At 42.3% G+C, this 26,426-nt stretch overlaps 1 protein-coding gene across 1 annotated transcript in view; it reads left to right on the top strand.

Moving 5' to 3' along the window:
* Herc2 (HECT and RLD domain containing E3 ubiquitin protein ligase 2) overlaps positions 1–26,426 on the top strand; it is a 168,642-nt gene that overhangs the window by 127,030 nt on the left and 15,186 nt on the right. The window contains exons 67-81 of the mRNA XM_059273697.1: positions 829–1,015; positions 1,466–1,606; positions 5,992–6,183; positions 8,792–8,945; positions 13,546–13,653; positions 15,522–15,653; positions 16,159–16,317; positions 16,404–16,522; positions 17,082–17,207; positions 17,772–17,927; positions 18,452–18,567; positions 18,675–18,873; positions 19,713–19,927; positions 25,274–25,451; positions 25,881–26,042. Of these exons, the coding sequence (XP_059129680.1) occupies positions 829–1,015; positions 1,466–1,606; positions 5,992–6,183; positions 8,792–8,945; positions 13,546–13,653; positions 15,522–15,653; positions 16,159–16,317; positions 16,404–16,522; positions 17,082–17,207; positions 17,772–17,927; positions 18,452–18,567; positions 18,675–18,873; positions 19,713–19,927; positions 25,274–25,451; positions 25,881–26,042 (2,344 nt within the window). The remainder of the gene's footprint in view (positions 1–828; positions 1,016–1,465; positions 1,607–5,991; positions 6,184–8,791; positions 8,946–13,545; positions 13,654–15,521; positions 15,654–16,158; positions 16,318–16,403; positions 16,523–17,081; positions 17,208–17,771; positions 17,928–18,451; positions 18,568–18,674; positions 18,874–19,712; positions 19,928–25,273; positions 25,452–25,880; positions 26,043–26,426) is intronic.

The raw sequence follows: 26,426 nt of genomic DNA, 5'->3' as shown, positions 1-26,426 counted from the left end.
CGATAGTTGTATTCGTATGACTTAAGAGCAAAGCCTAAAGCAGTCATTGAGGGGACAGTTAATCTGCTGCTTATTTATCAAGTTTTCATTAAATATCAACTATCTATCCCTCAAGCTTCAACAGCAACCCAACAGGTTTTCCTAGACTGAGCTAGAGGCTTACTCTGCTCTGGTTTTACCAGTGGTTCTCAGCTTTCCTAATACTGCGACTCTTTAGTCCCTCGTGTTGTGACCCCTACCCATAAAATTATTTCCTTGCTACTTCATAACTGTAATTTTGCTACTGTTATAATCCTAACATAAATATCTGATATGTAGGATATCTGATATGCAACCCCTGTGAAAAGGTCGTTCAACCTCAAAAGGGGTCATGACCCACAGGTTGAGAATCACTCCATTAGTCTTTCACTTGTGTTTACTGTGTCTGCTAAAATACAACCATGTGTTGTTTAATATAACAATGAGGTTACATTCTGAGAAACACGTTATATTAATTTTATAAGGACTTTGTTATATGCATGTAATTTAAGCTCACTGGGACCTTTCTAGTTGATACAGTTCTATAAAATCACAATTTAATGTACTCTTCATTGTGGACTAAAATGTTACTATGTGTCTTATACCTATGAATAAGATCAGGATATACATTTTAGCTTAGAACTGTTGGCTACCTGGTTAAAAATGCATAGTAGTTTTCTAGAACTCATTTATACATAGGCTGTAAAAATGAAGGCATACTATTAGTGAGCACTTGGCCCATCCTGCTGCTTCTTACGGTGCCCAGGTGAAAGGGTGGCTTACCACAGTCCTGGCCTTCTGTTCTGACAGAGATGCAGTGGTTGGAGCCCTGATGCCGGCCGGCATGCTTGCCCCAGTGGAATGCCCCTCATTCTCCTCCTCAGCACAGGCTTCTGATGCATCAGCAATGGCCAGTCCCATGAATGTAGAGGAAGGCATGCTGGCTGCTGATCTTGAGGACCGATTGAGCCCAAACCTATGGCAAGAAAAGAGAGAGGTAAAGGGCCAGCAGCTTAAGGTGGTGTTGAATTTGAAAGGGAAAGGCAGCTTCTCTGTGTCTAGGAAATTCTACTTATTCTGTCGCTTAAGTTTTGTGTCTGCTGTTTGATTTTGAGTTTGACTTGGTAAAATGTATATTTAAAGGGATTTCTTAGTGTTGAAATGAAAATAGATTTAAATTCTATTAAAAAGTCATTAAATAGAATGCTGAAATGTTAAAAATCAGAAAGTTGAAAAGTGTATTAACTTATTTAGGACTCCTTAGAGACATGTGAGCCCTGTAGTGTGATTTGTAGGCCTCTGTTTCTACAGGGCTGTTTTGGCTCTCTAGGGATGCTAGGTGAGAATGTAATATAAGCGCTACATTGTTCTAAAATGCTACAAGTGGTTTCAGTGTTCCATATTGCCGAGCTTCTTAAACATTTCCTCTGGTGTATTCTCCAATTAGATTGTCTCCTCTGAGGATGCTGTGACCCCCTCTGCAGTAACACCATCTGCCCCCTCTGCCTCCTCTCGGCCATTTATCCCAGTGACAGATGACCCAGGAGCTGCCAGCATCATCGCAGAAACCATGACCAAAACCAAAGAGGTCAGGAGCCATCTTTGACTTGAAGTGTAAAATTGCCTTAAATGTACTCAAAAGTTCAGGAGTCCTGTTTAAAGCTAGAACATGCTATACTTGGTATATCAGTCACAGAGCTCTCCCATAAAGTTCAGAGACAGTGGCACTAGTATACACTACTTGGAAAAACTACAGTTTCTAGATGTATTTTTTTAGTTAAGTGTCTTAGTTAAGTTCCTTGACCACGGCAACTCCTATAAAGAAAACATTTAATTGAGGGTGGCTCGCTTACAGTTTCAGAGATTCAGTCCATTCTCATTATGGGGAGCGTGACAGTGTGTAGACAGATGGGGTGCTGGAGCTGAGAGTGTTACGTCTTTCAGGCAACAGGAAGTCAAATGACTGTCACACTGAGAGAAGCTTGAGCAAAAGAGACCTCACAGCCTGCCCCCACAGTGACACACTTCCTCCAACAAGGCCACACCTCCTTTGGGGGCCATTTTCTTTCAAACCACCATATTAAGCATAATCAGTATATAAGTAGGGAAGTGAGCATATAAGGAAAGAGGCAAAGAATGAGAAGGGAAATGCTGGAGATTTAAGTAGTTGAGAAAGTTGTAGAGATAGTATAGAGAAAGAAAGGATAGTCACAAAAGCCTTTTCCAGTGAGATACAAGTTAAAACATAACATCTGAATAAACATGTAAATAACAAAAAGTAAAAATTAAAGAATAAGATGAAGCAGTGTCCTCTCATCAAGGTGTGGTCTTTTGTGTCAGTGTGCATGGTTGCCAGGAGGTTGTTAATCTATGATACCAATAGTAAGTGTGTATGTCTTCCCAGCTGAGAATGGTTCCCATGACTGAAATCTGCTTTCCTCCACACGTCCCTAGTCCAAGTCCTCCTGCCTGTAGGTTACAGCCTTCCCTTGGGTATGCTAGGTATTGTTCCTTCTACGTGCTGGGCTTTTTGTGACTGAGGCTCTGAGGTGGTGTGCACAGCTCACTGTCCAGTGATGGATGACCTTTATTGCACATACAAGGGTATTTGCAATCCCTTTCCACAATATGGTGTAACTTACCCAGACAATGGCAGGGCCTTCTCTGGAGAGTTTCTTCTGGTCTCAGCTTCAAGCTTCTTGCTACACTTTTGCTTCTTAGTAACAGTATAATAGAGGCAGACAGATATAGACAGACAGACAAGACGTCCTGGTAAAATGGTAGATTAGAAACCATATCTCTGTGAATGGATCAGAAAAAAGTTAAGATTAAAAAAAAAAAAATCCTGCTGGGTGGTGGTGCTCCCCTTTAGTCCCAGCACTTGGGGGCAGAGACCCAGGACAGCCAGAGCTACACAGAGAAACCCTGTCTTGAAAACCAAACAAACCAAGAAAGATAATCCTGTAAAAGACAGAGCTAAAGCAAACAGAAAGAAGCACCGACAGGCTCTCTGTGAACAGCAGCTAAGCCCCTGACACCTTCTTGTCTCTCTACATCCTCGTGTCAGCTTGAACAGCCTCTCTCTGGCTGCAGTGCTGCTGGTAATGACATTCCCCACCCCGTGTGACCAGCCTGCTGTGGCTGAGCATTGCTGCTGGGCTGCTTGAGCTCTGTCTTTTACAGGCTCTACCACTTTACCAGGATGTCTTGTCTGTCTGTCTATATCTGTTTGCCTGTTATATTGTTACAGAGTCCTGGGTTTCCATTAAGTGTGCTATTTATTTCTGTCATTGTTTAAGAGCCAGGATTTCCCTCCTAAGTCTTTGAGCATTTCCTTTCATCACTGTTGGGGTAAGAGAATTAAGGAATAAATTGTGTGTGTGTTGAGGGGGGTGGTCCAGGTCACACACATGAAAAACCAGGCTATGTCATCTATTTACTTTTTGTTCTGGCTGCCACCTACTTTGAGGTGTCTTTGCTTGAGCACAGGCACTGGAACTCAAAGCCAGTCTGTCTGCTTGAGGGACCACATCTTCACTTGACCTGACTTGCAGCCATCCCACTTTTCATGCTGACTGGACTTCCTCACTTGGCTTGGCTCTACTGCAGCAGGCACCCCATCAGTAGACACCTTCCCAGCCTCATACCTAGTACCACACCAGTCACCTTAATAGATTCCCTTGATTCATTCCATAGTTACTATTGACAGGAAGTATATTCTATGGATACGATTCATAGCCATCTGTGTAATAAGAAAGTCAGCATAAGTTCCGTCTAGAATCAATTTTTGTTTCTGGCAATCTCCTGGTATGAGACTAATGCATAAGTTATCCTGAAGAAGGCATAATTTTTGCTTTTAGGTAGAAGGCAGATGGTATGATTTCCTTACTACAAATTTACCAATGAGACCCAGAGCATTTCTGGATTGTATCCTCAAATCCTTATTGTTTCTGATTTTGTTAAACCTGTGAGTTATATGAGGTAAATTTCCTGCTAGTATTGGTGTATAATTCATATTTAAGGATATGTAGCTAGTACTTTCTTTTTCAGCAATCTAGACATTTCTTTTCTTTTAAACATCCCCATCAAATATTGTTAGATTTCTACTTCTCCATCTTAAGACCAAAGATACTTTATATGTTAATAGTTAAATACTCTGCTGGCTGCTTTTGCTGTCATTTTGGAACCCCATTATTTCTGATGAATTTCACTTACTCTTTGAAGGGAGAACCTGGTCCCAGGACTCAGGTGTGGCTGTTCTCCCTGTTTTCATTTCTATTGCTCTAAGTTTCTGAGATCACAAGAGAGGAGTGGACAGCCTTCTGGCTCTTTATTGAGTCTTACTGATTTTGCCTAGAGAACGCAAGGGCTAGTGCCTGCCCCTGCTTCACATAGTTTTTAGGCTGAGTTCAGAAGTTGTGGGCTACCCCAGCTTTGATGGCTGGGGTCCCTTTCTCCTTTTTATGAGTATTGCCAAGAGACTCTTATGTACTGAAAATAAAGTGGGGACAGCTAACCCAGGTGAGGCACCCTTACAGGATAGGGCCTTAGCAAGGTGGGAGGACTCAGCATTGTTGAGGAAGCAACTCCTAGCATATAAGCAGAAAAAGGAGAAAAGGTGAGCAGATGGGGTATGTTTTAACAGACACAGTGAGAGTGGAAAGTAAAATGCTGCATTTTTGCAAGGCTTGTAGGATGGGCCAGAGTGGAGCATTGATGGAACAAAGAAGAGACAAACACAGAAACAGAAAGCTGGAGTTGAGTGCACTGGGCTCTCCATGGAGAGAATGCACAGGATTCTGGAAACTCAGCATGGTTATTTTATAGAGTTGAACAGGGAGGAGGGGTTATTACATACCTCAGCAGGAGCAGTCTCTATAGGGGAGCAGTCTGCAGGCCTTAAACATCCTAGGAAGAAAAGCTATTGTCTTAGAGTTTCTATTGCTGTGAAGAGGCACCATGACCACAGCAACTCTTATGAAGGAAACCATTTAATTGGGTGGTTTACAGTTTTAGAGGTTTAGCCCATTATCATCATGGTGGGACATGGCAGCATGCAGGCAGACATGATGCTGGAGCTGAGAGTCCTACACCTTGATTGGCAAGCAACAGGAAATGATCTGTCTCACTGGGAGAGACTTGAGCATATATGAAACCTCACAGCTTGCCTCTACAGTGATACACTTCCTCCATTAAGGCCACACCTCCTAATTGTGCTTCTCCCTTTGGGGGCCATTTTCTTTCAAACCACCATACCTAAGGTGAACATTGTCTATACACGCTACAGCATCCACACTTGGGCAAGAAGGGAAGGCTTTGCCATTTCCCTCTGAGCCTCATTTCCCCACAACCCCCAGGATATTTTGCCATTTTCCAGTGTGTCTGAGGCTAAGGTCCTTGAAATGACTGTGCCCATGTCAATAGCACACATTTACTCAGGACTTCTTCCATTCCATGTAGTAAAAGAGTAAAAACATTTTTAAATTGTTATCTAAAAATGTTAAAAAAAAAATCTTTTCTAAGGAACCCAAGGGAAGTTGATAGTATGAATGATGTGGTATACACACAGGATTAATTTTATATAAGATTCTGTGAAAGACTTACGGAGTAGATGTAGATGAAAGCTGTAATCTAAAATCAGATGAGTAGAGGTAGGTTTCACATAGCATGTCTTCCTTCTAACCTCATATGCTGTATCACCTACCTGTGCTGCCTAAGTGGTCACAGTAGCAAACTGTTACTTCAAGGCATTATTCTTTGATGGATGCTATTATTGCTTTGTAAAATAAAGTTCCTTGCATTTGAAAATCTGATACATAGCTTAGTGAAGATATTAGGGTCAGTCATGTCTTAATCTGGTTTTTAATGTCCCTTTCCCATTCCTGAATGTCCTTTGGGCTCCTAGATAAACTGATGACTTTTATCTCTCTATATTTCATTCTCTCTTTTAACTGTTCATTTCAATTGATTTAGGATGTTGAAAGCCAAAATAAAACATCAGGCCCAGAGCCCCAGTCTTTGGATGAGTTCACCAGTCTGCTGATCGCTGATGATACCCGGGTGGTGGTGGACCTGCTCAAGCTGTCAGTCTGCAGCAGGGCTGGAGACAGGGGCAGGGATGTGCTTTCAGCCGTGCTGTCTGGCATGGGCACTGCCTACCCACAGGTGAGTGATGGAAAGGCACTGTGTGTGGGGCCAGCTTTCTCTGCAAAAACCACTGTTCTTTACACATGCTCTCATCCTGGACTGCTCCATGGACAGAGGTTTAGAAGCAGTCCTTTAAGACAAAATGTATCACAGTTCTCCCTGTGATATCTTTTATCCAGTCCATAACTGGTTTGTATATCTGCCCTTAAAAATTGTTTGTTTGTTTATTGTGTGTGAATATTTGCCTGAGTGTATGTGTGCATACCACGTTCACACATGGTGCCTGAGGAGGCCAGAAGAGGGTATTGGATCCCCTTGAATTGGAATTACAGATGGTTGTAAGCCACCATGTAGGTGGTAAGAACCAAACCTAGGCTGTCTGCAAGAGTAGCAAGTGCCCTTAACCACTGAGCCATCTCTCTAGCTCTTGTTTTTAAAAACAAAACCATTTTTGCTGGATGGTGGTGGTGGCACATGCAGAGCAGCCAGCCACTAGAGAGTTCTTACCTCTCCGAACCCTCAGACTGAAAGAGCTGAGCTCCTGTCTCTACCCCGCCTTATCACTTCCTCTCTCCGCCCAGCCATATCACTTCCTGTTTCCTCCTCCCAAGTGCTGGGATTAAAGGTGTGTGCCTCCCAAGTACTGGGATCAAAGGCTTGAGATCCCAAGTCCTGGGATTAAAGGTGTGTGCCACCACTGCCTGACCTCTAGTGGCTGGCTCTGTACTCTGATCTCTGGGCAAGCTTTATTTGTTAGATTACAAACAAAATTTCACCACAGCTGTGGGTCACTTGAAATGCAGCCACTGTACCTTAAAAACTGAAGATATATTTTATTTAACTATGATTTACTTTAATTTGTGGGTCAGACATGGGGGAGCCTTCAGGTAATTCCAGCATTCAGGGGTCAGAAGCAAGAAGCTCTTCCAGCCCCAAGAAGTTGGCTGGCCTTTCCTTGATAGGGATGATGGTTGGCTTGGCAGAGGGAGGTCCTGAAATCCCAGGGTCACTTGTGGATTCTGTACATAGACAGTGGTTTGACGATTTTGTGACTCAATGAGGTTCCCGGAGAGACAGAAATAAGGACACAATCGTCTTTATTAATTTGTTTGCTTTGTTTTTAAAGACAGGGCCCCACAAAGCAGCCTTGGCTGGCCTAGAAATTGTTGTGTAGACAGTTTTCTCAAAGTCATAAAGATCTATCTGCCTCTGCCTCTGCCTCCCAAGTGCTGGAATTAAAGGCATGTGCGACCACACCTTAGAGATGAAATCATCTTTAAATTGTCCTTGCAGTGGTGAGATGGATACTCTATGTCTTGTCCTGATCTAATATTTGGGACTCTTAAATTAATGATGTCACTTTGCCATTAATATAACTTTATTAAACTAAATTGTTATCTAAATATGAAGGAGATAGAGTAGAAGAATAATCCTGAAAATCATAGAGTGGGGTTTTTTTGATGTTAAATTTGGGGACTGACAAGATTGCTCTTAGTCATGTCTCCTTAATTTTTATTTGTTACTAGTATGGGAAAGGTAGCATGCCATCTACATGTGTGGAGGTCAGAGAACAATCTGTGGAGTCCTTTCTTTTCTTCCACTTTGCATGGACTCCGGGATCAAACTCAGTTTGTCAGGCGTACATGGCAAGCACTTTCATAAACTGAGCCAGCTCTCTGGCCCAACCATGTTTGGGGCCGCTGTTGAGATACTCCATCTTGCCACAGTAGGGCCCGAGTGGTTTGCTTGTTCCTGGTTCCTGCCCCCTGGCCCAACTTGACTCTGAGTACCTTCTAGAATCTTGTCATTTTTATCCATGTAAAAAGCCAGGTATGTCAATGCACAACTGCATTCATCCTGCCTAGGAAACAAAGAGAGGTGGGTCCTGTCTTTCTAGCCAATCAGTGAGCTCTGGTTCAATGAGAGACTGTATCTCAAAAAACAAAGTGGAAGAGTAATGGAGGAAGCCACCTGACATTGACTTCTGGCTTCAACACACGCATACTTGTGCGTGCGCGCGAGACACATGCACACACACACACACACACACACACACACACACACACACACCAGAGAAAGAAAGGAAGGAAGGGAGGGCGGGAAGAGGGAGAGAGGGAAGATACAAGCAAGCAATCAAGAAAGTGCAGAAGAAGGGGAGAAAACTGAGTTAAGAAACAAAGGTTTATTTAGACCTGGCTTCCTTTCCAATACAATCAAGGCACGGTAAAGGTACTATGAGAACTAAAGACTAGCCACATGAAAGCAGGTGGAAGGCACCTCACACAAAACACACTCATTGTGTGCTGACTCATACACTGAAGCACCAGTGATGACAACCATCCCTTCTACACCAAGATTACTTCCTGGTGAGAAGAGTCTGTCTATGGACAAAACCACCATGGGAAGGAGCAGATCTCAGGTCTGCATGCTTGTATACCAGTGAGCCATTTCCTCAGCCTTTTAACTTGTTTTTGTTTGTTTATTTGGTTGTTTGGTTGTTCTTTTTTAAACTGCAAGTCTTCCACTCTACCACCCTGTCCGTATAGAAAGCAGAGGGCAGGATGAGCATGGGTAGGGCCTGGATGACCCAGGGGTGGTGTCAACTCATTTCTTGGTTCTTTCTTAGGTGGCAGACATGTTGTTGGAGCTCTGTGTCACTGAGTTAGAAGATGTGGCCACCGACTCCCAGAGTGGCCGTCTTTCCTCGCAGCCCGTGGTGGTGGAGAGCAGCCATCCCTACACAGACGACACTTCCACCAGCGGCACCGTGAAGATCCCAGGTATGTGGCCCGCACTGGGGAGGGCTGGGAGGCCCACTGTCTGTAGAGGGGCTGATACTGCAGCTACTTCCAGAGGAGCAGCCATTTCCCTTTTGTGAAAAAGAAGTCATAAGATTATTTCAGATTTTTTTCCAAATCTCTGTCAAAAAGTAACATAGAAACAACACTATATTAGTTTTCTTTCTGTTACTGTGATGAACACTGTTACCAAAAGCAGCTTGGAAGAAAAGAGTTTATTTGACGTATACCACCAGGTTACAATCCATATTGAGGGAAGTTAGAGCAGAAACCTAGCCAGGAACTGAAGCGGAAACCACTGAGTGATGCTGCTCACTGTTCTGCTCACTAGCTCATACTCAGCCAGCTTTCTTATACAGCCCAGACATGGCGACTGTGCTGTCCTTGTTTCTAGGCATTTTCAGTGGACAGAGAGAAGCTGCATGGGTGGACGGACACAGTAGCTGACTTCCGTGTGTACATTGACACTTGACTACAGTGGTGAAGTGCAAGGCTTCCACCTTTATAACTGCATCTTAGTGGTGCTGTGTACAGTGGGCTGGGCCTCACATCAGTCGTCAGTCAGGCCAATCTGACCTGGCAGTTCCTCAGTTGAAGTACCCTCTGGTGATGCTAGGCTGTGCCAGGATGATAGCTACAGCTAACCAGAACATACACCAAGTAAAATTTTAACTTGTCATCTGTTAGGTGAATGCTCTTTCCCTAAGACTTAGGTCTAAATTCTGCTGAGCAACTCTTTAGAGGCAACACCCACATCCTGTGAAGTGAAGCCCCTCTGATGGACAATTCTGACAGCCTCTGTGCCTTCCGTCGTACAGTTTTAGTTTCTTTCTCCCCTCCCCCTTCACTCCTGCCTTTCACCTGTTACATGGCTTATCTGTTGGTGTGTCAGGTGGCTGAACTTACCCTCCTTGGACCACTCTGTCTTTGTACACTTCATGGTTCTGCATGTTCCTCAGCCAGGCCTTGTGATTCAGGGTGCCATTGGCTCATCCACTTGGCAAGCTTTTTCATTGGTTTCTCCCCGCCTCAGTGATGCACCTAGTGTCTGCACATCTTCAAGTGTCAGTTGCTATTGTTGCTCAGCACCAAGGTTATTGATCCATTGGGGGTTGCAAAATAGTGCTGTTCACTGAATAGTTTCCTCCTTATTTATCAGCTTTAGAAAGGTATTTTCTCTCACCTTTTAGTTAGCTACCTAGGGATACTGTCCACACAAGAAAAGCAGGGTACAGGCTTGTTTTTTTTTTGTTTTTGTTTTTGTTTTTGTTTTTCCCCTCGTGTTTACTGTGTTTTAGGAGAGTGAATCCTTTCCCTGTCATTTTTCCAAGTGCCCATGTAGTATTTGTGTGTTTATGTGATTAAGAACTCATCTCTAGACAGTGTTGCTTCCAACGTCGTTCTGGTGATCTGTTGCTAGCTCCCATGCAGTCTGCAGTGGCAAATAATTCTAGGGTTGTCTTGTATGTCCTACCTTCCACTTAGGATTGGCTGTGGTTTCAAGATCGCAGCTTGGTGCTAAGAGACTTACTGCTACTGTGTTGTCATTGTTTCTAGACATTTTCAGTGACAGGAATGAGCTGGATGGGTAGATGAACACAATGACTGACTTTCATGCAGACTGCATTGTAAATTGCAAGGCTTCTGCTAACCTTGTTCCATCACATCTGCATCTCTTTCTCCATGTCAGATCCTGACCAGAACAGACTTGGGATATTAATTCTGTTACTAGCAAAATCAATCATTAGAAACAGAATTTGACATGACCCCTTCCTTCTTCAGATCTTGCCAGCCTAGGTCTGAACTCTTATCTACCGCAGGAGCTCTTAGATATAGTGCCTTGCCTGTTTCTGTTGTTCTGTAGCCTCAGTGTTACTGCACCAAGTGTCCCTCCCTCAGCCTTTTGTCCGGACTGCAGTAAATTTCTCTGGAGCTCCCCGGGCAGGCTGCTCTACTCTTGGTTGTACCACTTGAACTTGAAAGGTTGCTTTTCTGGTGTTAAGTTCTTGGATCACTTACTCATCTGTGTAAGTGTGAGCATGCTGTTTCCTCTTTTAAATCATTGTGCTTTCTGCAGTAAGAATTGTGATAGAGTATATGTTCACTTTAGTCATTCTGGGCAGTATTCTCAGGTAATAAAGGGTATGGCTTTAGTTCTTAACGTCCTTCCGGAGCAGTTTCTTGAACCAGTCTGTGAGGCTGTGTCACTGACTTAGCTCTCTTTTTAGTGCATTTGTTATCTGTACATTGGGTGTCTTGGGTTTAATGCTGATTTCCGTCCTTGAGTGTTTTTACCTCTGACCCCTTCTGTCTGTCTTAGTGACTCCATGTTGTGCTGAGTCTTCTTTTTCTAGTTTAGGTCTTCATTTTGGAAAAAAATTATTGTAAGTTATTTGTGAATGTTAGCACTTACATTTTTTAGTTTTCCTGATTTTTATCTGTTGCTCCTTGCTGTCTTGTGTCTTTCTGTCTGTTGTTTTGAGATGATGGTGGCAGTTCTTGGTGGTATGTGGAACCTTTCTGGCCTGCATTCATTATCTGTTTGGGTATGACTCCAAACTTTTGTTTTTTCTAACAATAAGTTTTAGCACTTTTATTTTGTTCATTTTTTTTTATGTGCAGTTCATTGTCTTAAACTTTCAGAATAGGTAGGGTTTAGGAAAGTATATTTTTTTTGTCTAGCTTTATTTTAATTTTAATCTGTTACACTTTCATGACAAGTTTTAAAATCAGGGCTGTTCATAGTAGCACAAGCTTTTAATGCCAGCACTTAGGATATCTAGAGCTACATAGTGAGACACTGTCTCAAACAAAAACAAAACAAAAAACCCAGAACAAACAAACAAAACACACAAACAGAAAATTTAAAAACGGAAACAACAGTAAACTGCTTGCTGTGTCATCATGAGTACCTTAGTTCAGTCCCCAACCCATGTGAAGGAAGTGGGCACGTTGGACTCCAGCCAGCGGAGATGGGTACATGCATCTCTGGGACTCAGCGGTAACCAGCCTAGCCAAGTTGATGAGCTCTAGGCCGGGGACAGACTCTGTCAAAAGACAAGGTCGGTGCCTGAAGAGCAGCACTGACTTGTCCTTAGTCCTCCGCTCCTGTCTTCACAGACCGTACGCACACTGCTTGCATACATGCAGTACAAATTCAATAAGAAATATTTTTATCTAGCAATATCTTAAGATAGAAATCATATAATTATCTTCCTCATTTCTGTTTCTCATTTCATACCCATCCACCAACCAAAAATATGTTCCAAATTCGATAATTTCTTAGTAACTCCATGCTGCCTGGGCCATTCCAATATAATATGTTTTCCTTCCACTCCCTACTTGTTTTATTTTGTTTTTTGAGACAGGGTTTCTCTCTGTAGCTTTGGAGCCTGTCCTGGAACTCACTCTGCAGCCCAGGCTGGCCTCAAACTCACAGAGATCCATCTGTCTCTGCCTCCCGAATGCTGGGATTAAAGGCGTGCTCCACCACCACCCGGCTCACTCCCTACTTCTTATGTCCCCTCACACAGCATTCAAATTCCGTCTCTTAAAACTAGTCAGAGCTGTCAGTCACCCATGAAGAACTGCACAGTTATCTCTGTGATTGTAATGTGATCTAAAGTCCTGCACAAGGCCAGTGCTTTCTCTCCTTGGCTCCCATGCCTTTTGCAGAATCTCCCCTAATTGTTCTCACAAGACTCTGGATACCAAATATGTGAGATACACACTAAGCAATTCTCAGTGAACACCAACTGGCTGTCTCACAGTTCGGCTCCGTTCTGCCACTACTAGAACACCCAAAGGTTAATGGTGCAGTCCCACAAGTCTGTTCCTACTTCAGATGTCAGCCCACAACTTACATCAGATTGGCCTATAAGTCAGAAGTTCCCACAACCTGATATTGTTAGTCACATTTTCTTGTAACTATTGTAACAAAATACTTGAGATTATCAGCTTATAAAAAGTAAGGGTTTGTTCTGCCTTGCAGTTATAGAGGTTGCACCCCATAGTCAGTTAGCACAAGGCAGCATGTCACACAGCATGTCACAGCAATATGTGCAGAGGGTGGAACACAAATCACTCACCTCACAGCCATGAAGCAAAGAGACAGAGTCCCATAATCGTTTTCATGAGCACACCCCTGATGACTTAAGGGCCTCCCACAAGGCTCCTCCCACCTCTCAAAGATTGCTTTACCTCTCATAGTGCCAAACGGGGACCCAGTCTGTAACTCAGACTTAGGGGGGCATTCAGGATCTCCCTTAGCACCTTCTTCAAAGCTTCATAATATGATATAAGCTTGGTCAGGTGATAGAATTGCAACATGGGAGTTTGCCTGGAGGTGAAAAAAGAGAACAGTTTGGCCAAGTGGGTGGTTTTCTGGCCCTTTAGTCCACGGGTAGAACCTTTGTCAGGGGCAAATGATGAGGAAGGTGACCAGGCTTAGGCTGTGATTTTGGTGTTGGTTCTTTGCCAGCTCCTAACTGTGGTTTTGGTCTCACGCTTCCTGCTTGCTGAACTGTGACTTTTACTTGCTCTCTGGAGTTTCCACTGTGTTTTCTGCTTGCTTATACTCTAGGTGCAGAAGGACTCAGGGTGGAGTTTGACCGGCAGTGCTCCACAGAGAGGCGCCACGATCCTCTCACTGTCATGGATGGTGTCAACAGGATTGTGTCCGTGCGGTCAGGTGAAGAAGGGAGGGCAAGTAGGGACAGTCCTCCTCACTTGAGCTCCATAAGTGGAGTTGTTAGCCTAAGGCAGGACACTGATGCTTCATTCCATGGGCACTTTAAGGAAGGTACAGTAAGGTAATGAGTTGTGAAACAGTAGGTTTTGTCGTCTTCTTCTTTTCAAGTACTTTGCAATAAGATACGATCTGTGTAATGTGTGCTTCATACCACTATCAGAGGGGTTATTGAGGGTCTGGTGAGAGAGCTGTCCAGCAGTTGGAGAACCGTAGATGTGTTCGAGTACTGAGGCCTGTGTAGCATTGTTGCCATACTACAGAGCTTCTTAAAGGAATTCTGCTCCGACTGATGGCAGTGGGGGTATGGCTCATGGAGTGCTGTGTCTGGATGTGAGCAGAGTGCAGTGGATGGGAGGTGTGCTGCATGGTCTTGTCTGTTCTGCTGAGTTCCATGAGGTCAGGAAGAGGGGTCTAATAAACTCACTGATCTAAAAGAGCATTTTAGAATTGTTAATGCAAGGATATGCATCTCGGGCTGGAGAGATGGCTCAGCAGTTAAGAGCACTGGCTGCTCTTGCAGAAGTCCTGAGTTCAATTCTCAGCAACCACATAGTGGCTCACAATCATCTGTAATGAGATCTGGTGCCCTCTTCTGGCCTGCCGGCATACACGCAGACAGAATACTGCATATATAATAAATTTTTAAAAAAAGGATATCCATCTCTTTTTAGGCCTTTTTAATGGTGGTGGTGGTGGTGGTGGTGGTGTGTGTATGTGTGTGATTCACACCCCACATACACACACACACCTCCTTGTGCTGAGTATTGAACACATGATCTTGTGCATGCTAGCAAGCACTCTAACACTAAGCTACATCCTATTTTATTTTATTTTATTTTATTTTATTTTATTTTTGGTTTTTCGAGACAGGGTTTCTCTGTGTATCTTTGTGCCTTTCCTGGAACTCGCTTTGGAGACCAGGCTGGCCTCAAACTTCCAGAGATCCGCCTGGCTCTGCTTCCCGAGTGCTGGGATTAAAGGCGTGCGCCACCACTGCCTGGCCCTACATCCTCTTTTATAAAGGGTGAGAAATTTTCCCAGTGGAAGGCTAGGTGTGTAAATGTTTGAGATTTTTGGGCTGCATGTGGCCTGTCCCTTACCACTTAGTGTATGTAGTAAGCAGAATGACGGTGTCACAGAAGTCCTTGGGCTAATGTACAGTGATGATGGACATGGTTTTTCTGGCATTTTGGTAAATGTCTGTCAAAATAGTTCTCAGTAGTAGTATTAGTTATGCTGGGTCTCTCTGCTTTGAGAAGGAAGTGCAGCAGGCTGTGTCCACGCAGTTGCCTCATGCTCCCACAGCATTAAGTTGCCCAGTCTCGTCTGCTTTTTAAAGAGGCCATCACATAGCTCCACAGACCCTTGGATCTACCCAGGTTGCTCCACCCATTTCTTGAGTACTGCCTGTCTTGGCCATGCTGAATTATTTACAAATGCCTTTTGTGGGGATTTTAGCTCTTTCTGCCATTACCTAACTACCTGCCACACTCAGAAGTATCCCTAGAACCTACCCTGGTGTGGGCTTGCTCTCCCTGCATCCTACTTGTATGCATCTTCATTTCCCCATTTGGTGGTAGCTTCCTTGGGGGCAGTGCATTTATATGTGCCTTCAGGTTCTCCAGTACTTAGATCAGAGGCTGAATAGAAATCTGTGGGAAGGTAGAATATCCTCAACCCACCATGAATATAAGCTCGAGAGGTCTTGGACCTTCCGACTAGTGTGAACAACTTTGCTCTGCTCTAAGGAGTTCTCTTGGTTAGATGATGGCATAATCCTAAACCCAGGCTGTACTTTACTCTGCTAGGTCGAGAATGGTCTGACTGGTCCAGTGAGCTGCGCATCCCTGGTGATGAGCTGAAGTGGAAGTTCATCAGTGATGGGTCTGTGAATGGATGGGGCTGGCGCTTCACAGTTTATCCCATCATGCCAGCCGCAGGTAAGAGGGACTGTGATCATTAACCTCTTACTGTTTATTACCCAAGCAAGTGGAACTATGCACACTTCATTCTATGACTTAAGGGCTGTCTTCTGCTGCCTGGGAGAAAACAGTGTCTGAGTCTCTACCTGGGAAGGATCAGACAAAGAGCCAGCTAAGCCATCCAGTTGTCAGGGTGCTTAGCCCCATCCTCACCTCTCGTAGAAAGAAGTTGGTGCTGGTTGTAGCTCCTAATGCTTTTGGTTCACAGTTAAATGTTAGTTTGAAGAGCATGGCTCAGGGTAAGAGATGGTTACTCAGTGGTAGAATGTTTGCAAAGCATGCACAGTCCCCAATACAGGGGGGAAAAAAACAAGCAACAAACGGACAAAAAGGTTGTCTTACATGACTTAGTGCTGTGGGCTTGTCTTCCACTGTGTTCCAGTTGGGAGTTGAGTTTGTGAGTTTATCCATAGGAGGTGGTCCCATGATGTCACATAGGGCCATTTACAGGATTTCTTCACAGGCCCTAAGGACCTCCTCTCCGATCGCTGTGTCCTCTCCTGTCCATCCATGGACCTAGTGACCTGTCTCTTGGACTTCCGACTCAATCTCACCTCCAACAGAAGCATTGTCCCTCGCCTTGCTGCCTCTCTGGCTGCATGTGCTCAGCTGAGTGCCCTAGGTGAGTGGTACCTCCGTGGTCATACCTGTTTGCCTGGGTAGAAGAAAGTAGTCCAGCTTCTAACCTTTCCCTGTATGTTGTTTCAGCTGCCAGCCACAGGATGTGGGCTCTTCAGAGACTGAGGAGACTGCTCACCACAGAATTTGGGCAGTCAATTAACATAAACAGGCTGCTGGGAGAAAATGATGGGGAAACAAGAGCTTTGGTATGAAGCATTATGGTTTCTAGACCTTTAACCCTTTAGGGAATAAATGTGCTGCTTTAATCGTCAAAACCCCTAAACCAGCAAGAAGAATTGGGAATTCTGTCCAAGTATCAGGCAACTTTTGTTATATCCAGGCTTCTTCCCATGCTACTAAATATGCTAAGTTTAAGCTGGGCTAATTTTTATTTTAAAGCCTGCGTGTATTGACCCCTGTGAACATAGGTCTATGTTAGACTTTACAAGCTTGACTGCCCACATCCCTTTTATTGTACTTTATGAGATGGTTCCGTTCTGGTTGTTTCTAACCATAAGAGAAGATGGGCAGGATTTGTATGCCAGAGAGGGTAAGTTCCCTGAGAGTAGCTTTCTAAACCAGTGCTCAACATTCTGAATGTTGACACTTCCTTTTCATTTTAGACATATACTTTTATCTAATTGAGAATTTAAATACTCATTTTTTTAGGGGATATAAAACTCTTTACTTACAGGAACAAAACAAACCCGGATCTCCACTGCATTCTGGATTTCTATAATAGAATATTGTTTTGTTGCTTTTAAGAGCTTTACAGGCAGTGCTCTTGCTGCTTTGGTGAAAGGCCTTCCAGAAGCTTTGCAAAGGCAGTTTGAATATGAAGATCCTATTGTGAGAGGTGGCAAACAGCTGCTCCACAGCCCATTCTTTAAGGTAATGTTTGGCTTTTTTTTTTTTTTTTTTTTTGAGACAGGGTTTCTCTGTGTAGCTTTGCGCCTTTCCTGGAACTCACTTGGTAGCCCAGGCTGGCCTCGAACTCACAGAGATCCGCCTGCCTCTGCCTCCCGAGTGCTGGGATTAAAGGTGTGCACCACCACCGCCCGGCTTGGCTTATTTTTAAAGCAGTAGTCTATAGGTCTTTGACTGGGAGAGCCACTGGGAGCTGTTATGGAAGTATGGCTCTTTGGGAGCAGTCCTTACTATTACTGAAGGGTTATATGAAATATATCCCAAGAAGTTATGTGATCAAAGCCTTTATCTCATAAGCTGTTTTCTCATATTAGCATGTTTTGAGACATAGATGCTCATAGTTATTGTATACTGTGGGTGTTGTAACAGTTGTTGGTCTGGGGCCCTGTGTCTCCAGAAGCTGTTGTGTTCCTAGAAACTCACTTGAGGAATTGTCCTCAAGTCTTGGAATGGCGGCCAGTGGCCTTCGCTTAAACATTAGCTGTGTTTCTGAGTATCCCTCTGTTTGCAAATTTTTGTTGACTGCAGGTGCTAGTAGCTCTTGCCTGTGACCTGGAATTAGACACACTCCCTTGCTGTGCTGAGACCCATAAGTGGGCTTGGTTCCGAAGATACTGTATGGCCTCCCGTGTTGCTGTGGCCCTGGACAAACGAACCCCATTGCCTCGTCTGTTTCTTGATGAGGTAAAAAAAATAACATTTGTTTTATTTTTTGAATTGCTTTTGAGATGTGAATATAATGAAAATGATGCCAATATAATAAGACAGTTTGTTTTACTAAGAAATATCGTAAAGAAACTCATAGATAAAAATGAGTACTATAACGCATGAATTTCAATTAACATTAATTTTAGCAAAGTAAGATATAAAAATGATATGGTATGGACTTTTTTACCATCTCACAGTTGATGTGAAAATACTGATTTTTCATACTAAATATAAAATCATTATGCTGATGTTGGTATATTGTCATACTCCCATTTAAAGATTCCACTTGTTTTCTTACCTTAATTATTTTTTACTCTTTTTCAAGGAAGAAAGGTTAAGTCAAGGTTTCACACTATATCCTAGACTGGACTGGAGCTCACTCGATAGCCCAGGCTGTCCTTAAACTCCTGCCTCTGCCTCACAAGTTCTGGGGTTGCAAGTGTGAATCACCACACCCAACTTACTTGTTTGATTCATAATCCCATAATAATGTTTTGTAGGTTGCTAAGAAAATTCGTGAGTTAATGGCAGACAGTGAAAATATGGATGTTCTCCATGAAAGCCACAGCATCTTTAAAAGAGAGCAAGATGAACAGCTTGTGCAGTGGATGAACAGGTATTACTTCAGAACCAAGAGACAATGTTGTGTATAAGTGTTTGTACAAATTGTACAAACACTTACACAAATGTTCACATCAAATGTTCTTTTGATGTTTCTTGTAGACGGCCAGATGATTGGACTCTCTCTGCTGGTGGTAGTGGAACCATTTATGGGTGGGGGCATAATCATAGGGGACAGCTTGGAGGAATTGAAGGTGCAAAAGTGAAAGTTCCCACTCCATGTGAAGCACTTGCAACTCTCAGACCAGTGCAGTTAATTGGAGGAGAGCAGACACTTTTTGCTGTGACAGCCGATGGGAAGGTAAGGATGCAATTTTTTTTTTTTTTTCCAGAGCTGAGGACCGAACCCAGGGCCTTATGCTTGCTAGGCAAGCGCTCTACCACTGAGCTAAATCCCCAACCCTGCATTTTTTTTTTTTTTTTTTTTTTTTTGTCGTTAACATTTGAGAAAATGAGTAGATATTTTGTTTGGTTCTTGTATGTGTAAGGACTTGTATTTAAAAACTTTCTGAAGAATATTTATGATATCACCAAAAGCAGGGAGCATTCTTACATATTTCTGTATAATCTTTACATATACCTTAACTACTTTATACATATTTTTATTTTGAAATGCACTACATCTGTTAGCTGTATTTCTTTTAAAAATCGTCAGTACTTGATTCTGTCAGTTGTCTCTTCTCTCTGTAGTGCAGCTCATGAGTCTCTGTAGATAGCTATGATCTATCTGTAAGTGAATCTTTGTTACTTTTCAGTTTGCCTGCTTACAGTTTTTCTTTTGAATGAGAGGAAGGGGGCTCTATTTTTACAGTTGGAAATTGGGGTACAACATTGGATGCGGGGAGAAGGCACAGTCCTGCAGTTACACCTTGTGGACATCCACCAGTAACCTATAGGATTTTCTTCTAAGAGGTCTCATCTCAAAATCCTCACCATCTCTTATTAGTACTACCCTAGGGACCAAGGCTTTTAGACAAGCATTTGGAGAACACTTCTCGAAGCCATAGCAATATATAAAATCTTAAAATTTCCTATGATTTTTAACCTTAAGTTAAATTTTCTCTGGTGTAAAAATGTGCAGAATGCTATTTCTTTTGGGCAATTACTAAATACAGGAATATTTATGTTTTCTCATCTTAGCTCTATGCTACTGGCTATGGTGCTGGTGGAAGACTGGGGATTGGAGGGACAGAGTCAGTGTCTACCCCAACGTTACTGGAGTCCATTCAGCATGTGTTCATTAAGAAAGTTGCTGTGAACTCAGGAGGAAAGCATTGCCTTGCTCTCTCTTCAGAAGGAGAAGTTTACTCGTGGGGTGAGGCAGAAGATGGGAAGTTGGGGCATGGCAACAGAAGGTATTGTGTGAAAATATCATTTTCAGTATGTTTTCTTTGTGTTGATCTTTGCCTTTTAGAACACTTGCAGTAACCTGCTTAAGTTAAATGATGTTAATGGCTTATTTGTCAGAAATAGGTCCACAGGTCACTGTATGTGAGTTTACCTGTATGACTCCTGTACTGGGAGGGAAGCATTATGTCTTGAGGTTTTTATTCACAAGTTTTACAAATACTAAGCATCTTTTTGTCTTTCACCTTGCTACTGTCCACTGAATGAATCACATTGGGCATTTGTTACATGATACCAAAATCATAAGTATAGAAGAGATAGCACAAGTGATGGGGAAGGAACCAAGACTCAGTTGTTTTTGAAAAATTGGTTTCATCTACCACCAAAGTAGAAATGGAGATGTAGCTTAGAAATAACTAAAATCACCAGACAAAATATACAGCAGCCCTGAAGACACTGAATATGAGGCAGCAATATAGAATTCCCCAAGAAATAGGAAACAAAGAAGGCTAGTTCAAAAAGTTACCCCAGTAGATCATCTGTAGACAGTTTCCATGCCACAACAGGAAGGAGAGGCCCTGGCAGATGATGACAGCATCCATTGATTTAGAGATGACAGAACTAGAGAGCTGAGGAGGCCGAAAGAGGTAGAATATGCAGAGAGTACCACAGAGTAGGTGAGAGCTGTAGAGAGAGAGCCCAGAGACCTGTGGAACCCAGGAAGGCAATCATATGAAGCCTAAGAGCAAACCACTGCAGATGATTGAAAGAAACTTTCGTTGGTGCTCACAGAGGAGATAGAGCTCCTAGAAACCTTATAATTCATATGTAGGTAGAGTACAAAAAAGTAATAACTAAGGACTGGAGAGATGACTTAAGAGCGCTTTTGACCTGGGTTTGGTTCCCAGCACCCTTGTTGGAGATTCACAACCATCTGTAACTACAATTCCAGGGGAATTACGGTCTCTGTGGGTACTGCACGCATATGCTACACTTACCTTCAAACAAAACACTCATATGTATCAATAAATATATAAGTATACATTAGTGGGGAGAAAATGAATCATATACTATAGGCTGCGGTTCTTCCACTAAAACTTAAAAACTAAAACCATTTAGAGATCAAAGCTCAATTATTTTTATGAATATAAACAAACCCTTAACAAGGTAAACTTTACAATGTCATGTATCCACTCAAAAATTGCAGATACGCAGAAGAACAAAACAACTCATGTGAGAACAAAAACTAGTCAATCAAAACTGATTCAGAAATGCCACTGTGGTAGACTTTTCTTTTAATCACATACCATATTGTGAATAAGCATGTAAAAGCTTGAGCTTGTTAAGTAGAGCCTAAAAATTATTTAAATACCCAAATGAAAAATCCTAAAGATGAAAAATACATTCAAAGAAAGGAAAAGTAAATTATATGTAGTTAATGCTCGAATAGATGTGATAGAAAAAAGACCAGTCAACTGGGAGATAGGACAATAGAAACTACCCAGAGTGAAAGTGCAGGGAAAAGGGATATGCAAATGATGGAACACCAGTGAACTTGGGACAGTGCCACGTGGCTTAGTGTGTCCATAAAGAGCACTTAAGAGAGGGAATGGGAGATTTCTATGAAATAACTGAAATGCAAAATTGACTAGCAGCTCTGAACTCACAGGTACAGTAATCTTAAAGAATCCCAAGCAAAAGAAACAGGAGGAAAAAAAAGACTGCACCAAAGTAAACTGACAGTAGAATTTGAAAAGCAGTTGGGATGGGTTTGATTAAGCTGTGGTAGGTTAAAGAAATATTAAAGGGGTAAGAAGCAGAAATAAAGTAATAAAATAGGCATGAAATCATAAAACATAGGTAAGTAGAAAACACACAGCAAGGTGAGATCTTGAAGCCAAGTATATTTACATCAGAAGGAATGATCTGAACACTCAGAAGGCAGATGCAGGCCTGGGGAGATGATTCAGTCTGTTGCATGCCTGAAGACCTGTGTTTGACCCCCAGAACCCATGTTTAAAAACAAAAAACAAAACCAAGGGAACATAGTGGCATATGCATGTAACTCCAGTGCAGAGGAGGCAGAGACAGGCAGCCCTGAGGTTCAGTGGCTAGTCAGCTCAGCAGACGTGACAAGTTTCAAGTCAGTGAGAGACGCTGCCTCAAAAACTAACTAACTAACTAACTAACTAACTAGCTAAATAAGGTGGGTGTCCTCTGAAGAATGACACGTAAGATTGTCCTTTGGTCGCCACACCCACACATGTTCATGTGCATTGCACACACTAAAAATAAAGTCAAAATGATGGAGAAATGTATACCATGCTAATACTAATGAAAAGCAAACAAACCCATAGTATTTACATTAATATCATGCAAAATACATTTTCACAGCAAAGAATATTGGCATGGATTAAATTGTTTCTTCATGATAAAGTGGTCAGGTCATCAAGAAAACAGTACATATTAATATTAGACACCTAATAGACACTGCAAATTGATGAAAGTAAAAATATGCCAGAGCAATGACTCAGTAGTTAAGAGCACCAACTGTTCTTCCAGAGGACCCACATTTGATCCCCAGCAACAACCTAGTGACTCACAACCATCTGTAACTCCAGCACCCACTTGTGGCCTCTGAGGGCATTGCACTCATGTTGTGCACAGGCGTACTTGGAGACAAAAAAAAATAATTAAAAGATTTGTTAGAACTGCAAGGATAAATTAGACAAACCCCTATGGTCATGGTTTTCAATACCCTTTCATAATTGGTAAAAATGAGAAGATTAAAAATATGAAATGGATAAAAAAGTTGGCTAGCTGCCAACCAACTTGATCTAATTAACATTTTTAGAAAATTGTGCCAAACAAAATTCTGATCTTTTAATATGTGCACGGAACACCAACCAGTATAGACTATTTACTGGACCACAAAATAGCAGATTTTGTATGGCAAAAAGATTTATGTTTATACAATGTTTATTCTCTTGTCTACATGGAAATTAAACTGGAAATCAATTGTGGATCTTTGGAAATTATCCCCTAATGCTTGGAAAGCAAATAAAACATTTCTGTATTCAGCCTTAGCCAAGAGGAATAAAAGCAATTAAAACACCAAAATAACTGATGGATCAGAGAATGAATGAAAAAACAAAAATAATTTTAAACAGAATGAAAGTAAAATTGACTTACCCAGATATGTGAGATCCAGCAAAAGCTTAGAAGGAAACTTATAATGTGAAGTGGCACTTAAGACAATAATAAAAATGGTACAAAACTATGATGTAATACACTATACTATAGGAATTCCTATAGGAAGAAGGACAAATGCAACTCAAAGTGAGCAGAAAAGAGGTTGTCAGAATCCTTAGCATAGAAAGCCAGGAGAGAGTAGGAAAGCCGGTTCTTGGGGGAAAATACAACCAGGAAAACTTCTATCAAGACTGATGGTAAAAAGAGATTTCAGGCTGGGTGGTGGTGGTGCACACCATTAATCCCAGCACTCTGGGAGGCAGAGATAGGCAGATCTCTATGAGTTTGATGCCAGCCTGGTCTACAGAGCGAGATCCAGGACAGGCACCAAAACTACACAGAGAAACCCTGTTCCCCCCCCCAAAAAAAAAAAAAAGAGAGAGAAAGATTTCAGGTCAGAAGAATTTAAGAGATGAAGCAGTTATCTCTCTCTCTCTCTCTCTCTTCTCTCTCTCTCTCTCTCTCTCTCTCTCTCTCTCTCTCTCTCTCTCTCTCTCTCTGTGTCTGTCTCTCTGGTTTTTCAAGACAGGGTTTCTCTATGTAGCTCTGGTACTAGCTCTATAGACTAGGCTGGCCTGGAACTCACAGAGATCCACCTGGCTCTGCCTCCCAAGTGCTGGAAGTAAAGGCGTGTGCCACCACCGCCCAACTGCTGCTGAAGGGGTTTCATATATAGTTTGCAAGTATTTAGAGATCACAAAGGCCAGGGATGTAGCTTAGTGGTTAAAGCATTTGCCCACCTTCTTAGCTTATCCCAGGGCCTGAGCTCAGTCCCTGGGACCACCAAAATACACGAGATCTTTAAAATCAAAACAAACAAAACAACCACCATAGCAAAAAGCAAACAGAAAACCTAGAGCAGCTACCAAGTGTGATTATGCTTTCCTGTAGTCAAGATACTTGGGTGTAGAGGCAGGGTAGTGGTCACAGATTAATTCCAGGCCTGTCTGTGGTCTACATAGTGAATCTAGGCCATTGAAGATCATCTTAAACAGAGCAGAAACCTCAGTTTAATGAATAGCTTTATGGCAACAAACCTGACTTTTTAAAGATTTGGACAAACTTCAAACAAAAAAATCTCACAACGCACAGACTCAAAATATTAATTTTCTAAAGATACATTTCTGTAACCAAATATCTCCCAAACCAAATGACCAGTGATTTCTGATAGAATGTAACCTACTTTTTGAGGACATTGGAGAAAAAGGAGAATTCTTGATTTTTTTATTTTTTATTTTATTTTAGTTTTTGTTACTGTTCTTTCCTTTTTCTTTTTGGAGACAGGATTTTGCTATTTAAAATAACCCAGGCTGGCCTCAAATCTGTGATAGGTTAGGTTCTTGCCTAACCTCCTGGTATTATAGATGTGCATCACTAAACCTGTCTTTTTGTTTGTTTGTTTGTTTGTTTGTTTTGGGGCCTTTAGGATGCTGGGCAAATTCTCAACCACCAAGCTACAGTCTTTAACTCATTTTTTTAAAAGATAGCTTTACCTTTATTAAAACCATACTCAGACATTATTAGGAAAATATAAATCAATATCTTACATCTACATACATAGGAAAAATTCTTAATAGTTTAAGAAACCAAATCCAACAGTATAAAAAAAAAAAGAACAATACTGTATGATCAAGTGGCATTTATGCCAGAATTCTTAGATTGGGTCAGCACAAGAAAGTGAGTCAATATAAAAAGAACACAGTAGTCATATAGCATGTTGAGCAGACCGTGTAAGGGCCAGGTAACTCTCCCGCCCCCACACCTACCACTACCTACACACAAAGAGCAATCTCTGGCTCATAGGCCTTGTAAAAACACAAAACCACATCATGAGCCTGGCTTAAAGCTGCGAAAGCCCTATTCCTGGCATTCAGCTACTCTGTAAAGGAAGATAGAAAATCTTGAAATTTTGATTTTAGGTCTAAATGGTTCTTCTTTATTGATATAATAATCACTTGGCTGAGAAGGGATATTTAGAGGCACACATTGAATAAATAAGTAGCAACCAGAAATGTTGAAATTTTTTTGTTCAAATTTTAAGAGTTTAAATTTTAAAATATGTAAGAATAAGAATATATTTCAGTCGTCTTTATTTCTCGCAGCCCGTGTGACCGCCCTCGTGTCATTGAGTCCCTAAGAGGAATTGAAGTGGTTGATGTTGCTGCCGGTGGAGCCCATAGTGCCTGTGTCACAGCAGCTGGGGACCTCTACACATGGGGCAAAGGCCGATATGGCCGCCTGGGGCACAGTGACAGTGAGGACCAGTTAAAGCCAAAACTGGTGAGAAGGTACTGGGTTTAAAGGCCCAGGTCCAGGCTCGAGTGTCTGCTCATGTCATAGTGTTGAAGTGGGTTGGGGGCAGTTTGTCTTTGGTGCTGTGTTCTTTTTATTTTAGGGCCAGTGGTTTGTGTTTTCTTGTTTACAGGAATAAACTGTCTTGGTACACATACATTCCTTACTAAGTAGTGAATGAGCAGTGCTCATGGTGGTGCATGGTTGGTTCACTGGGACCCTGATGCCTACTTTCTACAGTTCAGATTTATATTGTTCAAATAGAGGAGTGCATTTCTATCTTAAAGAATTACTAAGATTTTTCTTTGTGAAATCTAACATTCATAAAGTGGCAATACTATTATAAAGCCCTCCTTTTTTCCCCAGTGATTTCCGTTGTGTACTGTCAGTTGAGTCCTGCATTCTTTTTTCCTAAAGGTGGAAGCGCTACAGGGCCACCGTGTCATAGACATTGCCTGTGGCAGCGGTGATGCCCAGACACTGTGCCTCACTGATGACGATACTGTCTGGTCCTGGGGAGACGGAGACTATGGCAAGCTTGGCAGAGGAGGCAGTGATGGTTGCAAAGTGCCCATGAAGGTATTTCCTGTGTGTGCAACCCAGGTCTCTAATCGCTTTCCCTTTAGTGTGCTTCTCAGGAGCATTCTGTTCATTGCAGGAAGTACACAGGAGTAAAAAGTGAGTGACGGGGCCAGGACCTTTGGATACCTTAAGTGCTATTTGTGTCTGCTTGGGAAAGGCATGTAGTACAGCAGGGTTCCAAGTAGCCTGTGGTTTTACTTAGTTTGTGGATGGGTTTGAGGTATGGCGCTGACACTGCTTCCACTCTCAGTTTACAGTGGTAAATAGGGGCCATATCATCTAATGTAGGACAGAGACAAGAACTTGCTTCTAGTGGATCTGATGGATCTCTAGAAGCAAAGAGAAGAGGCCTTGTGCTGCCAACTCCGTAGGCCTAAGTTA

This window comes from Peromyscus eremicus, chromosome 1 (genome assembly GCF_949786415.1).
Source record: "Peromyscus eremicus chromosome 1, PerEre_H2_v1, whole genome shotgun sequence".
In the NCBI taxonomy this organism is placed as follows: Eukaryota; Metazoa; Chordata; class Mammalia; order Rodentia; family Cricetidae; genus Peromyscus; species Peromyscus eremicus.
The sequence above is the reverse complement of the archived record's forward strand: the minus strand, read 5'-3'. Positions and strand labels throughout refer to the sequence as shown.